The sequence below is a fragment of the Lithobates pipiens genome, unplaced genomic scaffold, assembly GCF_037356315.1.
Source record: "Lithobates pipiens isolate NorthernLeopardFrog02 unplaced genomic scaffold, aLitPip1_a1.2 Scaffold_30, whole genome shotgun sequence".
NCBI lineage: Eukaryota > Metazoa > Chordata > Amphibia > Anura > Ranidae > Lithobates > Lithobates pipiens.
This window is the reverse complement of record NW_027507791.1, coordinates 70,955,515-70,968,519: the sequence shown is the minus strand read 5'-3', so window position 1 is coordinate 70,968,519 and position 13,005 is coordinate 70,955,515. Positions and strand designations below refer to the sequence as shown.

The 13,005-nt window shown below is 41.3% G+C and overlaps 1 protein-coding gene across 4 annotated transcripts in view; it reads right to left on the bottom strand.

The window, feature by feature from the left end:
- Positions 1–5,739: 5,739 nt before the first annotated feature.
- Positions 5,740–13,005, bottom strand: part of FBXO34 (F-box protein 34) — a 68,902-nt gene continuing 61,636 nt past the window's right edge. For all 4 annotated transcript variants that reach the window (XM_077464413.1, XM_077464415.1, XM_077464412.1 and 1 more), the window contains one exon: positions 5,740–8,405. In XM_077464413.1, the coding sequence (XP_077320539.1) occupies positions 6,305–8,405 (2,101 nt within the window). In that variant the 3' untranslated portion in view covers positions 5,740–6,304. The remainder of the gene's footprint in view (positions 8,406–13,005) is intronic.

Genomic DNA, 13,005 nt, shown 5'->3' with positions numbered 1-13,005 from the left:
TTAATCATAAATCAGAAGAAAGTTTAATTTTAGCATTTCTTACAGTATAATTTGACACCGCTGGAAAGTCAGTGAACGCTAAACAAAAAAAAAAAAAAAAAAAGAAGAAGCGAAGTGTTAAAGGGTGTGTCTCATCCCTAAACTGATGCATCTGGAAGAGAGATTGTTCTTTTGAAAACCACAAACTTACTAGATCACTAAAAGAAAACAGAAGAAAGAAAGCCTAGAGTAAAAAAACAAATGCAGTCATCACATCTAAGAATTGGTCAGCTGCAATATAATAAAATGTTTGGGTTTAAAACGGCTTTAAAATTTTGTATTAACTTATCTATGACTTGAGAAAATGGCACCCATTTTGGATAACACAACTGTTTAAAGTCAACATTTGTTCACACATTATGGCCCAGCAGATTTTCAGTACATCTCTCTCACAAATTTAAGCTTTCCTATTTGGACAGTGAACACCAGTTAACCCTTCTGCTGCCTTTCCAACCAGGGAAGAAGACATAGAAACAAAAAACACGTTTATTTTTATTTCACTCCGTCACCCCTCACTTCCATTCTTACCAAGGCAAAAATAACATTGTGCTTGCTCCTAGACCCTCCTGTCATATGTATGTCACTTATACCAGGAGGCATTAGCTAAAGATTCACACATTAGGGTTGATTTACTAAAACAGAAGTTTGCAAAATCTGGAGCTGCTCTGCATAGAAACCAATCAGCTTCCAAGTTTTTTTTTTTTGATCAAAACTTACCATTACAAGCTTAAGTTGGAAGCAGATTATCTACCATGCACAGCTGCACCAGATTTTGCACTATCCAGCTTTAGTAAAATTAACCTTTGTGCTGGAGACAGGCCCTAATGCTGCATCATCAGAAGGCAATCTGAAAGAACCTGAAGATAGCGGGTTCCTAATGACCTACAAGTGGAGATTGCAGCACAGAACAAGCAGTCCAACAGAGTGTTTGAGGTGGTGGGAATGCAAGTATGTGAATGGGAGATAACCCATAAGCCAAGAGGTGTTTCAAGGGGGTAGAGTATGTTACTTTGGCTTCATATCAATCTTTTGCAATGTACTGTACAAGCAGAGCTCAGACTGGGGGAGGCAGAAGCAGCACAAGGAGCCAGTAGTAATGCAGTACAAGTATCATGTCAACAGGACGAGTGACAGTAGACTCAGTGGGCTTAATTTACTAAAACTGGAGTGTACAAAATCTGGTGCAGATTATCGTAGTAACCAGCTTTCAGTTTTTATTGTCAAAGCTTAACTGTAAAAGCAGACAGTGGATGCAGATTGGCTACCATGCACAGCTGCACCAGTTTTATTAAATCTTTTACTGTCCAGACATGGTGAGGGTAGGGAGAAAAAGATCAAATCATTTTATTTTTATACACACATACACACCCTGCCTTTTGCCAAACAGGGTTGTGGAGAGGGGCAAAGCAAGACAAGATAAACAAATACAAAGTTTTTGTAAGGTAAACTGCTGCCTTGTATAAAACGTAATCTGTATATTTATTTAGAGGTTTGGGCTACACTGGCACCCTATTCAGAATAAAAGGATTGTCCTAAAGTGTTACTAAACACAAGACCCTGCATTCACTATATGTGGTCTCCCACAGTACACAGAACATGGAAATGCAATTACTTTTGTATTTACTAACTGCTAAATACCTTTTCTCATCAGCAGTATATATATCAGCCTTGTGATTTTTATAAACTCACGGTGAAGCTTGTAGGAGGAGTTTCCATACTGCACTGAGCTGTCCCATGAGGCTACAGCGCTCCTGACCCTTTGTCTGGACAGTAACAATTGGCCCTGTGCTGATCACATGCACTCTGCCAAGGGGGAAAAAAAAAAAAAAAAACTCTCGCAATACACACACCAAAACTGGATAAGACAGCCTTTAGAACCAGGCTGCATGTGCTCAGACAGGTTTTTGAAGTCAGACAAAGATCTGTACATACAGGATCAAACAGTCTTTTTACACAATGAAGAGAATTAATCCCTTACGTTCCACAGAGTGTGTAACAAGCATGCTTTACTTCATATACAGACCTATTTTACTGTTGTGGGTTTAGTAACACTTTAAAGGGGAGTTCCTTCCAAAAATGAAAGTTCGGCTTTTCAGATCCTCTTCTCTCCTCCCCCCCCCCCCCACACACACACACACACACACACACACACATTCTAGGGGGGGGGGGGGGGGGAGCAGATACTTGTATAATACAGGTATTTGCTCCCACTGCCGGGCATAGATAGCCGCAGTATCTGCGACTATTTATGCTATACCCGGCGCCTCCTACCACCACACCCTCCTCCATAGTCTTCTGGGAGACACACAGGTCCCAGAAGACAGCAGGGATCAGTGGTATTGTGCATTTGCAGTAGGGAACCAGGCTGTGAAGTCGCAAGGCTTCACTTCCTGATACCCTTACCGAAGATGGCGGTGCCTCCACCTGAGGGACAGATCAGCTTCGGGTGCTGACATCGTGGGCGCCCCGGACAGGCAAGTGTCCATATTTTAAAAGTCAGCAGCTGCAATATTTGTAGATGCTGAATTAAAAAAATAAATAAAATAGGCGGAACTCCGCTTTAATACAACACAAATAAACATTTAACACACTGCATAGGTGTAGCGTCAGCCATTTAAAACCAAGTCTAGCCAAGATTACCTTATCTGCAAGGTGACAATGTTGCTATAAAACATTCAGTTCAATGCAAAATGAGTAACATTACTTTACCCGTTATTCCTGCTAATAATTCAATACTATATACACACAGACAAAAACAGGATTTTTCTGTACTCACCATAAAATACCTTGAGTTTGAGGCTCCTGTAGCCCTCTATACCAGGCGTCTCAAACTGGCAGCCCTCCAGCTGTTGTGAAACTACAAGTCCCATCATGCCTCTGCCTGTGGGTGTCATGCTTGTAACTCTCAGCTTTGCAATGCCTCATGGGACTTGTAGTTTGGCAACAGCTGGAGGGAGCGCCAGTTTGAGACCCCTGCTCTATACACTTCATTACTAGACATAGCACTCTCCTTATTTTTATAATTTGGATTTACTGCTACATAATCATGAAGTAGGCTAGAACTCTGCCCTGACAACCTCTGCCAGTTGTGTGATGCTGCCTGTGTGAAGACTTTCCCTCAGTGAGATCAAGATCACCCTAAGTGCGGAATTCACTTTAGTGGAGCCCAAGATAGTTTTTATTTTGTTGCTAATATCAGAAAAAATGTTCTATTACTTTGTCCAATATTAAAAAATAAAGATTTTGCCTACATAAACAGTTCCTGACAGACTGCATGTCATTCACAGTTTAACACCGATAGCCACACACAGGAGCAAAAATTCAAGTTCCTCCCCAAAGACAGTAGAAGAGGAAAAAAAAAAAAAAGTGACCTTTAAAAGCAGGTTTTCAAATTCTGCATTGAAAGAAGAGAAAAAAGAAAAAATTCAAGAGATTAAAAAAAAAGGGTATTCCAGAGACACAGCTGTAAAGTGACCACAAAAAACACACAACTTTAATTTTAGAAGCACAAGCATCTGACTGATGCCTCATATGCAATATCTCATTAATAGGGGTGAGAGCTCCTGGCAGAGAGCATTACAGGCTTAAAAACAAAAAGTTGAAAACACACATAGAAGAATTCTCTTGCCAATACAGTTCAGTGCAGCTAGCTTTATGACCCAGGCAACACGGTCAGATCCATGACCACTACTTTAAGACGGCGTGGTTTAAACAAAGGTCCAAAAAAATAAAAAATAAAAACACTCAAGCAGCCAATTGGATAATGAAGAGGCAGAAGCACATTGATCATGTCATAGTTCTGCTCACTCCTGTCAGCATGTCCCTTGGTTTCGCCTTCCTTTTTCCAATCAGCACTGCTGTACAAGAGATTACAGGCAGTTTACGTCAAGAGTCAGGTACTTTTATGTGCCGACTTTTTTTTTTTTTTAATGCAACCATTAAGACCCCTTTCACACTGGGCCATTTGAAAGAAGCCTCATCTGCAATCCCAAGTGCTTTAAGAGCCCTTTCACACTGCCAGCGCACGAAAAAGTGCCGCTTAAACTAGTGGCGCTTTACCAGCATTTTCGAGCGCTAGTGGGGCGCTTTTAACCCTTGCTAGTGGCCAAATAAAGGGTTAAAAGCGTCACTGCCAAAAGCGCTTTGCGGGCACTTTCCATTGATTTCAATGTGAAGGGGCGCTTTTAGATGCGGTGTATTCACCGCTCCAAAAGCGCGGCAAAGAAGCTGCTTGCATAACTTTTTTGGATGCCCTGCCAGCTCAGCCCCCAGTGTGAAAGCACTCAGGCTTTCACATTGGGATTGCAGTTGCGGCTTCTTTCAGTTTTTTTTTTTTTTTTTTTAATGCAAAGCGCCTGAAAAATGCCCCAGTGTAAAAAGGGGTCTAAATCTAAACCTCCCCCAGGCAACCTCCACATTGGTTTAGTGAATCTTGACTACACAGTTCCCAAGCTGTATTAATTCTGACCCTCCGTTTGTCAGAGCAGCACCACAACCCCAACAGACAACATAGTGACCAGATGACATGCAGGAGCTGGTTCTGACACAACAGTCCCAGTCTAGGGACAAAAACTAAAGCTGGCCATAAAGAATATCTTATCTAGTTGCCAGCTGTCAAAATACTTAACCACATCCTGCCCAGCCTATAGCAAAATGACGGCAGGGCTGTGACCTTCCCATTCTGACTGGGCGTCATAGGACATCCTTCAGAACATGCCACTCGTGCGTGTCGATTAGTGGTGCGGGGTGTCGCTCGGATGCACTGCATCTCTGATCACAGTAAAGAACCTATGACTTAGGCTTTTTACCATGTGATCAGCTGTGTCCAATCACAGTGCAAATAGGAAGTGCCCTTTTCAGCATTCCTCTACATGCGCTGACAGCACGTGTAGAGAACCGATGAGTGACTTTCCTGACGGGGGATCTGCACTGATAATCAGTGCAATGATCATCAGTGCAGTCCCATCAGCGATGCTCAACGGAGCCCATTAGTGATGCCCACAAGTGCTCATCAGTACTGCTTGTCAGTGCTGCATATTAACGCCTCATCAGTGAAGGTGAAAAATTACTTAAATTTTCTAATTATAAAATTCTGTATTTTTTTTTCAAAGCCGAGCTACAGCTCCTTGTGTCAATTCAGACATGGAGCTGCAGCTTGGCCCTGTCCCCTCCCTCTCCCGATTGGCTAACTGACTTTGGTTGACAGCAGTGGGAGCCAATGACGCTCGCTGCTGTCTCTCAGCCAATCCGGAGGGAGTCCTGGACGGCTGACACTCACACACAACAAAAAACACTGAAAGATTTTGTCATCCATAAACCTGTTTCAAGGACACATACATACACACACACATATATATATATATAATCTCAAACATCCTAAATGTGCATGTATCCTTTTAATTATAATGGTTTTAGGTTGTGGTAATTTTGGATCCTAAATACAGAGACGAGTTTCTCAATTACTTCAAGTTGCATATGTATTGACGTTTTCACAATTCTGCCTTTAAAACTGCTTTAATGTTTCCATAAGTGTACATCTATATTGCTGAATACAATCCAGAGAAGGAAATGAACCCGCACACCCTACAAATACAATGATTTGTGTTTGGTACAAATATAAAAAAAAGTGCAAAGCAAAGAAAAAAAATAAAAAACACCTGAACACAAAAAGTTGACAAAATGTCAAATCCATACAATCAGTGAGATTCAGGATGCACATTTTTATTGAATTAAAGACAAATTCCTCCTTTTACAGTCAGCCACTACACAATGAATCACCTCATATATTCACTTGTCACAGTATTCCAGACACTTGTGCCAATCAGATTATGCTGCCGTCCAGTTAAACCATATAATAAATGCTTTAAATGCTTCAAGCCCTGTATATTTAAAAAAAACAAAAAAAAACAAAAACCCCCCACACACACACACACACACACAGGATAGAGAGAGACTTAACAAGACACTTAAGGAAAAACAAATACGCACACTCGCACAACACACCCACCTGTAGCCACAAAACTTCCAGATCTGCATTTTTAAAGATTAGGTTGTGTCAGTTAGCAATAGATCTTTTTATGTACACCTATTCGTTATTTACATAAAAGGGCCAACTATCCAGTTAAAGAAATAAAAAAAAAAAAAAAAAAAAAAAGCAAAGTAAAGGCTCTTGTGTCAAAGTATGTGCAGTTTCATATCCCCATGAATATGTACAATGTAAACAGCATGGGGTATGAAGGTCCTCCTCAACAAGACCAATACCATTTTAATCCTCTTCAAATTCTGACTCCGACTTCTTGCAAACTGTTCGGTTAAGGCTGTGGAAAGCAGGCACCCAACGATTGTCATGAAGCCCCACCTTACAGCCCCGACTATCTTTTTGAGACATGTGGCAGCACATCCAAAAACCAGGGCCATATGGCAAGGCTTGGCAGTAAGGTTTGGGGTGCCAAAGGCAGAGAGACACATCACCTTTTGCGTACTTTTTCTTGCACTGTTTGCAAGGGTCATCTTTGTAGCGAGGATCCCGAACCCACAGCGAGTCACATGGTCGAATGTCGTAATGTTCAATGATAAATTTAAAGTAGCAAGAGGTACATTTTAGGGCTGCCAGGGTTCGTGTAGGAAGATAACGAAAGACCTTCACCAGGATGTGGTGGGGCAAAAATGCCATGTACTGCTGAGGCTCCAACAGCTGTTGAATTTTGAATCTGGTCTCGAGGAAATCATGTGACACCTGTCTCTTTACAGAGCAGGAGTCAAGTACCTGAGTTACGTTTCCAAGTGAAGATATAGTGACTGAGTATTGTGCAATCATCGAGCTATTCTGCAAACACAGAGTATTGTCAAAAGACCCTTTCTCCAGGTTTTCTGCCCCAGACTTCACTTCTGGACTGTGTCCATGTGCACGTTTTGAACCTTTTTGATCATTTGGAAAAAATATTTTCCCTGGAGAAGTGTCCCCAGTTAAAGCTTTATCCTGTATGTGCCCTCCTTTCTGTTGTGACCTTGTGTTCATCAATACACTGGCAGCCTTAAGAGAGGTGGAGTCAGAAGAAGCCTCCACTTTTTTATGAGACACTTGGTCATTGAGAGTCGGACTCTCAAATGAATTAGGGACACATTCAACAGCTTTTATACAGACAGAAATAGAAAATTTACAAGGATCCACAGTTACGGCAATATCACCCTTGCATCCTAATTTTAAATAAGTCTCCTTGACAAGCTCCAAGCCTACACTGGCCACAAAACAGTCTTCTACAGGTGGCAAAGTTCCCAGATCTTGGGGCTTAGCTGAAGGATGGTTTTCCCATGATTTCACAGAACAAAGGTCTTCCTTATTTTGCAGGATATTGTTCTCCATAGCAGAAGCAGCAAGTTCTTGATCAGGGTCAAGAGCAGTGGAAGGCTTGGATGGATGGCTAGCATCTTGTTGCATGCCACTGGCAAGCAACATTCGTCCAACATGCCTCCTTAAGCTGTTGCTTCTTGAAAGTCCACCAGACTCCCGCTCATTCTGGTGCTTCAAACACTCAGACTCCAGTTTAGCAACCATTTCCAAGACACATACAGATTCAATTTCTGACTTCTCAGAATGTTCTTTATCAGAAGCAGCTTCATTGGCTTCAAGCGCCATCACGGAAACACTCGGGTGGCCACATTTTGAAGGTCCAACACATTTTGAAGGATGCGTGTTATTGAAAGGTTTTGCACAGTCTGAAAGTAACACACTTGCCCTTTCCTCTAGAAAAGATACCATTTCTATTACAGAAAGAGGGCGAGAGGGAAGAATTCCATCATCAGTGACAAAATTAATAGAGCAGTTTTCAACTCCACTCGGGAAAGACTCCGGTAAGAGGCACATTTTATGCACCTCGTGCACTTTCTCCAAGTGATTCTTTCCGCGTTTTAGGTCAGATTTCTTTCGACGTTTAGCAGCTCTTCCATTCATGTCCCCAGTGCTTTTTATCTTCATTGAGTTATTCCTGTTACTGCAGTGATGTGATGCAAAGAAGGCAATCTTTTCCTTGGTATTGCCAGGCTTTATAAGTACACAGCTATCCAAGTGGCACTCCCCGTCATCACCTTGGTGAATTTCATTTGGAACGTTCTTTGAACGCATCTCAAAGTCGTTAGATGGGCTCACCGCAGCGGTATTGCACATGGTGTTCTGAGATATTGTCCCCAGAGGTTTGCGGCTTTGATTATCATTAGAGGGTAAACATTTCTTGGATGCTCCATTACACTGTTCTTCCTTAGCTGAGCTTTGGTTGTCCAGATGCATGCCTTTATTTGACCTTAAGTCTAGAACAGCTGCTTCTTTTTTCTGTAGCTTGTGATATGGCTTTAAAGGCATTCCAGAAGCCCTGCAAGGGAAATGAGTGAGAGGTGAGAAATAATGGAATAATCATTTAAAACAAGATTTGTGATAGAACCAGATACATAAAGCTAAGAGCCCAACTCTGGGCAACTCTTTAAAAAGTGTGGGGAAGAGTCATAACCATTTGTCAAGTTATTACCAATTATCTGTTAAACCCCCGCCCCCCAACTTTCTGCCCCATCCAGATTAGGACAAAATAAACACACAAAACACAGTGACACCAGAGCAGAAGACCATAAAAACAAAATATGCTCTATTCCAGGGGTAAGTCAACCAGTTGATCACGATCTACCCATCCACCGTGGGCAGCCGATTGGTCAATCGTGAAAACTTTCCAGTTTATGCTGGTCCTTCCCCTCAACTTCCATAGCTCTTCTATATCTATATATCTATCTATATCTATACATATATATACATATATATATACATATATACATCTGCTCTCTCAGGAGCTTCCATAAACTTCATTCAAAATCATTTCATCAGTTGTTACAAAATTTATACATAGAAACATATACATTAATTTCTCTCTTACCCCCTTTATTCAGCTCGTCTGGTTTGCCCCACCTCCATGCCCTCCTATCCTGATGCCGTTATAGGGTTTTCTATCCAGCTTGCCCATACTCTCTCATATTTCTCTCCATATGCTCCATTACAATATATCTCCCTATACAGTGGAAGATTGCTATTTACTACATTTTTCCCAAAGTGTAAACGATGGGGCTTCCACCTTCCTCCAGTTCAACACTATTGTCTTTCTTGCATAGAAGAGCAGCAGGCCCACCTCTATTCTCCTTCCTATAGGGGCGATATTATGTCCTACTTGTCCTAATAGGCATATCTCTGCTTCTTGATCCAGCGAGAGTGATATAGTAATTATTCTCAGGGCCTCCCTCCAAAATACCACCATCTTCAGACAAGACCAGAACATATGAATAAAATGTTTCCTGGGATACCTGCACATCTCCAACAGTTTAAAGCATTCATTGGGGATATTTTATATAGTTTGTATGGTGTATAATAACTGCTATGTGTTGTCTTAAATTGTATTAATTTATCTCGGAGTGATAATAGTATTTCTAGTGGAGATGTCCATATATCCTCCCAGTTCTCTTCTATTTTCAGGACATCCCTTGTCCAACATTCATATACAGTGCCTTTGCGAAAGTATTTGGCCCCCTTGAACTTTTCAACCTTTTGCCACATTTCAGGCTTCAAACTAGAGGTCGACCGATATGGGTTTTTCTCTGGCCGATGCCGATATTTAGAAATCATGGCAGCCGATAGCCGATATATGATGCCGATTTTTTTGGGCCGATTTTATTTTATTTCTTTATTTTTTTCCTTTTTTTATATATTATTATTATTTTTTTTAATCCCCCTTGATCTAACACACCTTTCCCACTGGGGCGTTTTTCAGGCGCTTTGGGCTAAAAATAGCGCCTGTAAAGTGCCTGCAAAATGGCTCCCCTGCAGTCTGTGTGAAAGACAGAGTGCTTTCACACTGAGGCGATGCAAGCAGCACGTTTGGAGTGGTGTATACAGCTTCTCCACCACTCCTGCCCATTGATATGAATGGGCACCACTGCCGAAGCACATGCAATGCGATTTGGCAGCAGTGCTTCATGGGCGCATTTAACCTCTTCCTTGGCCGCTAGCTGGGTTATATGTGCCCCACTAGCAGCTAAATAGCACCGCTAAAATGATGGTAAAGAGCCGCTAAAACTTGCGTTTTACCATCAACGCCTGCCCGCTCCAGTGTGAAAGCAGTCTTCATAAGTGATACAGAAAATTTCTTACATTTAAACATTTATTAAACAAAACAAACCTCCAATCAGTTTACTTGTATGTATGATTTAGATAAAAAAAAAAAAAAAACCTATGTATTAAATAAAAACAGGTAGTCAAAACTTTTGGACAAAAAAAAAAAAAAAAAAACGGGCTAACTTTACTGTTTTTATTTTATTTTTATTTTTTAAATAGTGTATTTTTTTCCCAAAAAAATGCATTTGAAAGACCTCTGTGCAAATGCCGTGTGACATAAAATATTGCAACAACCGCTATTTTATTCCCTAGGATCTCTGCTAAAAAAATATATATCATTTTTGGGGGGTCTAAGTGATTTTCTGGCAGAAAATACAGGATTTTTACTTGTAAGCAACAAGTGTCAGAAAAGATTTAGTCTTTAAATGGTTAAACTGAGAACTTCTAAACACAGAGATGACTTCATTCATTCAAGTGTAAACATTGTATCATTTTGTTCTTTTCTTGGCAGCCTGCCCAGAGAGGAGGAAAGATGTTTCTATGATGACTCACACTGACTTCTATACAGAAGTAATTTCAAAGTCCCGCTGTAGTTCTAAATCGGCTTTTTATCAGCACAATCGGCCGATGCCGATTAATTAAAAAACGGCAAATATCGGCCGATATATCGGTCGACCTCTACTTCAAACATAAAGATATAAAATATTTTTTGTGAAGAATCACCAACAAGTGGGACACAATTGTGAAGTGGAACGAAATCTATTGGATTTTTGAAACTTTTTTTAACAAATAAAAAAAATGAAAAGTGGGGCGTGGAAAATTATTCGGCCCCCTTGCGTTAATACTTTGTAGAGCCACCTTTTGCTGCGATTACAGCTGCAAGTCGCTTGGGGTATGTCTCTATCAGTTTTGCACATCGAGAGACTGAAATTCTTGCCCATTCTTCCTTGCAAAACAGCTCGAGCTCAGTGAGGTTGGATGGAGAGCGTTTGTGAACAGCAGTTTTCAGCTCTTTCCACAGATTCTCGATTGGATTCAGGTCTGGACTTTGACTTGGCCAGTCTAACACCTGGATACGTTTATTTGTGAACCATTCCTTTGTAAAATTTGCTGTATGTTTGGGATCATTGTCTTGTTGGAAGATAAATCTCCGTCCCAGTTTCAAGTCTTTTGCAGACTCCAACAGGTTTTCATCCAGAATGGTCCTGTATTTGGCTGCATCCATCTTCCCCTCAATTTTAACCATCTTCCCTGTCCCTGCTGAAGAAAAGCAGGCCCAAACCATGATGCTGCCACCACGTTTGACAGTGGGGATGGTGTGTTGAGGGTGATGAGCTGTGTTGCTTTTACGCCAAACATATCGTTTTGCATTGTGGGCAAAAAGTTTGATTTTGGTTTCATCTGACCAGAGCACCTTCTTCCACATGTTTGGTGTGTCTCCCAGGTGGCTTGTGGCAAACTTTAGATGAGACTTTTTATGGATATCTTTGAGAAATGGCTTTATTCTTGCCACTCTTCCATAAAGGCCAGATTTGTGCAGTGTACGACTGATTGTTGTCCTATGGACAGACTCTCCCACCTCAGCTGTAGTTCTCTGCAGTTCATCCAGAGTGATCATGGGCCTCTTGGCTGCATCTCTGATCAGCCTTCTCCTTGTCTGAGCTGAAAGTTTAGAGGGACGGCCAGGTCTTGGTAGATTTGCAGGGGTCTGATACTCCTTCCATTTTAAAATGATCGCTTGCACAGTGCTCCTTGGGAGCTTTAAAGCTTGGGAAATCTTTTTGTATCCAAATCCGGGTTTAAAACTTCTCCACAACAGTATTCCGGACCTGCCTGGTGTGTTCCTTGGTCTTCATGATGCTCTCTTCACTTTCAACAGAACCCTGAGACTATCACAGAGCAGGTGCATTTATACAGAGACTTGATTACACACAGGTGGATTCTATTTATCACCATCAGTCATTTAGGACAACATTGGATCATTCAGAGATCCTCGCTGAACTTCTGGAGTGAGTTTGCTGCACTGAAAGTAAACGGGACGTGTCCCACTTGTTGGTGATTCTTCACAAAAAAAATTTATTTTATATCTTTATGTTTGAAGCCTGAAATGTGGCAAAAGGTTGAAAAGTTCAAGGGGGCCGAATACTTTCGTAAGGCACTGTATATTTGCTTATGTCTGACACTTCAGTCCTTAATAAATAGCTATATAAAATTAAAATGGACTTTTTTACTCTTTTTCTTACCATTTGCCCTAGTCCTGTTTCTATTAATTGTGGAATCTCCTCAGGGAATTGGGCTGATAAGGCATGGACCAACTGTATGCATCTAAAAGTATAGCTCCCAGGTATATTCCAACATTGTCTTATTTTGGCAAAATAATTTTTCCCTCAGGTATCACTTGTGTTAGTTTTTTTTTTCCATCCCAAAATTGAGTCCATGCCCCTGGATCTTGAATAGAATCCAAATGTGGGAGCTCTTGATTTATTCGCAATGGAGTGTTTGGGGACAAATTCGTTCTCGATATCTTTCCTGTTGTAATCATTGAGGGGGTCAGATCTCACCTATATTTTAATCCACGAAATGGCAGCGCCTGGAGTGCCTCCACTGAGGAGACCTCTTCTCATCTTTACTGCAGAGCATGAAGAGCATGAGGCAGCAGAGTATTAGACAAAGGGTCGAAGTTAACCCTGGCAGCTCACCTCCCCCCTCAGTTCAGTACTGTGCTGCCTCACACTCTCCACTCTGCTGATGATCCATTATAAAAAAGGTAGGGGAATGCAACATAGACACTGTGTTTTTCTTCCTTAACCCCCAGCAGACAG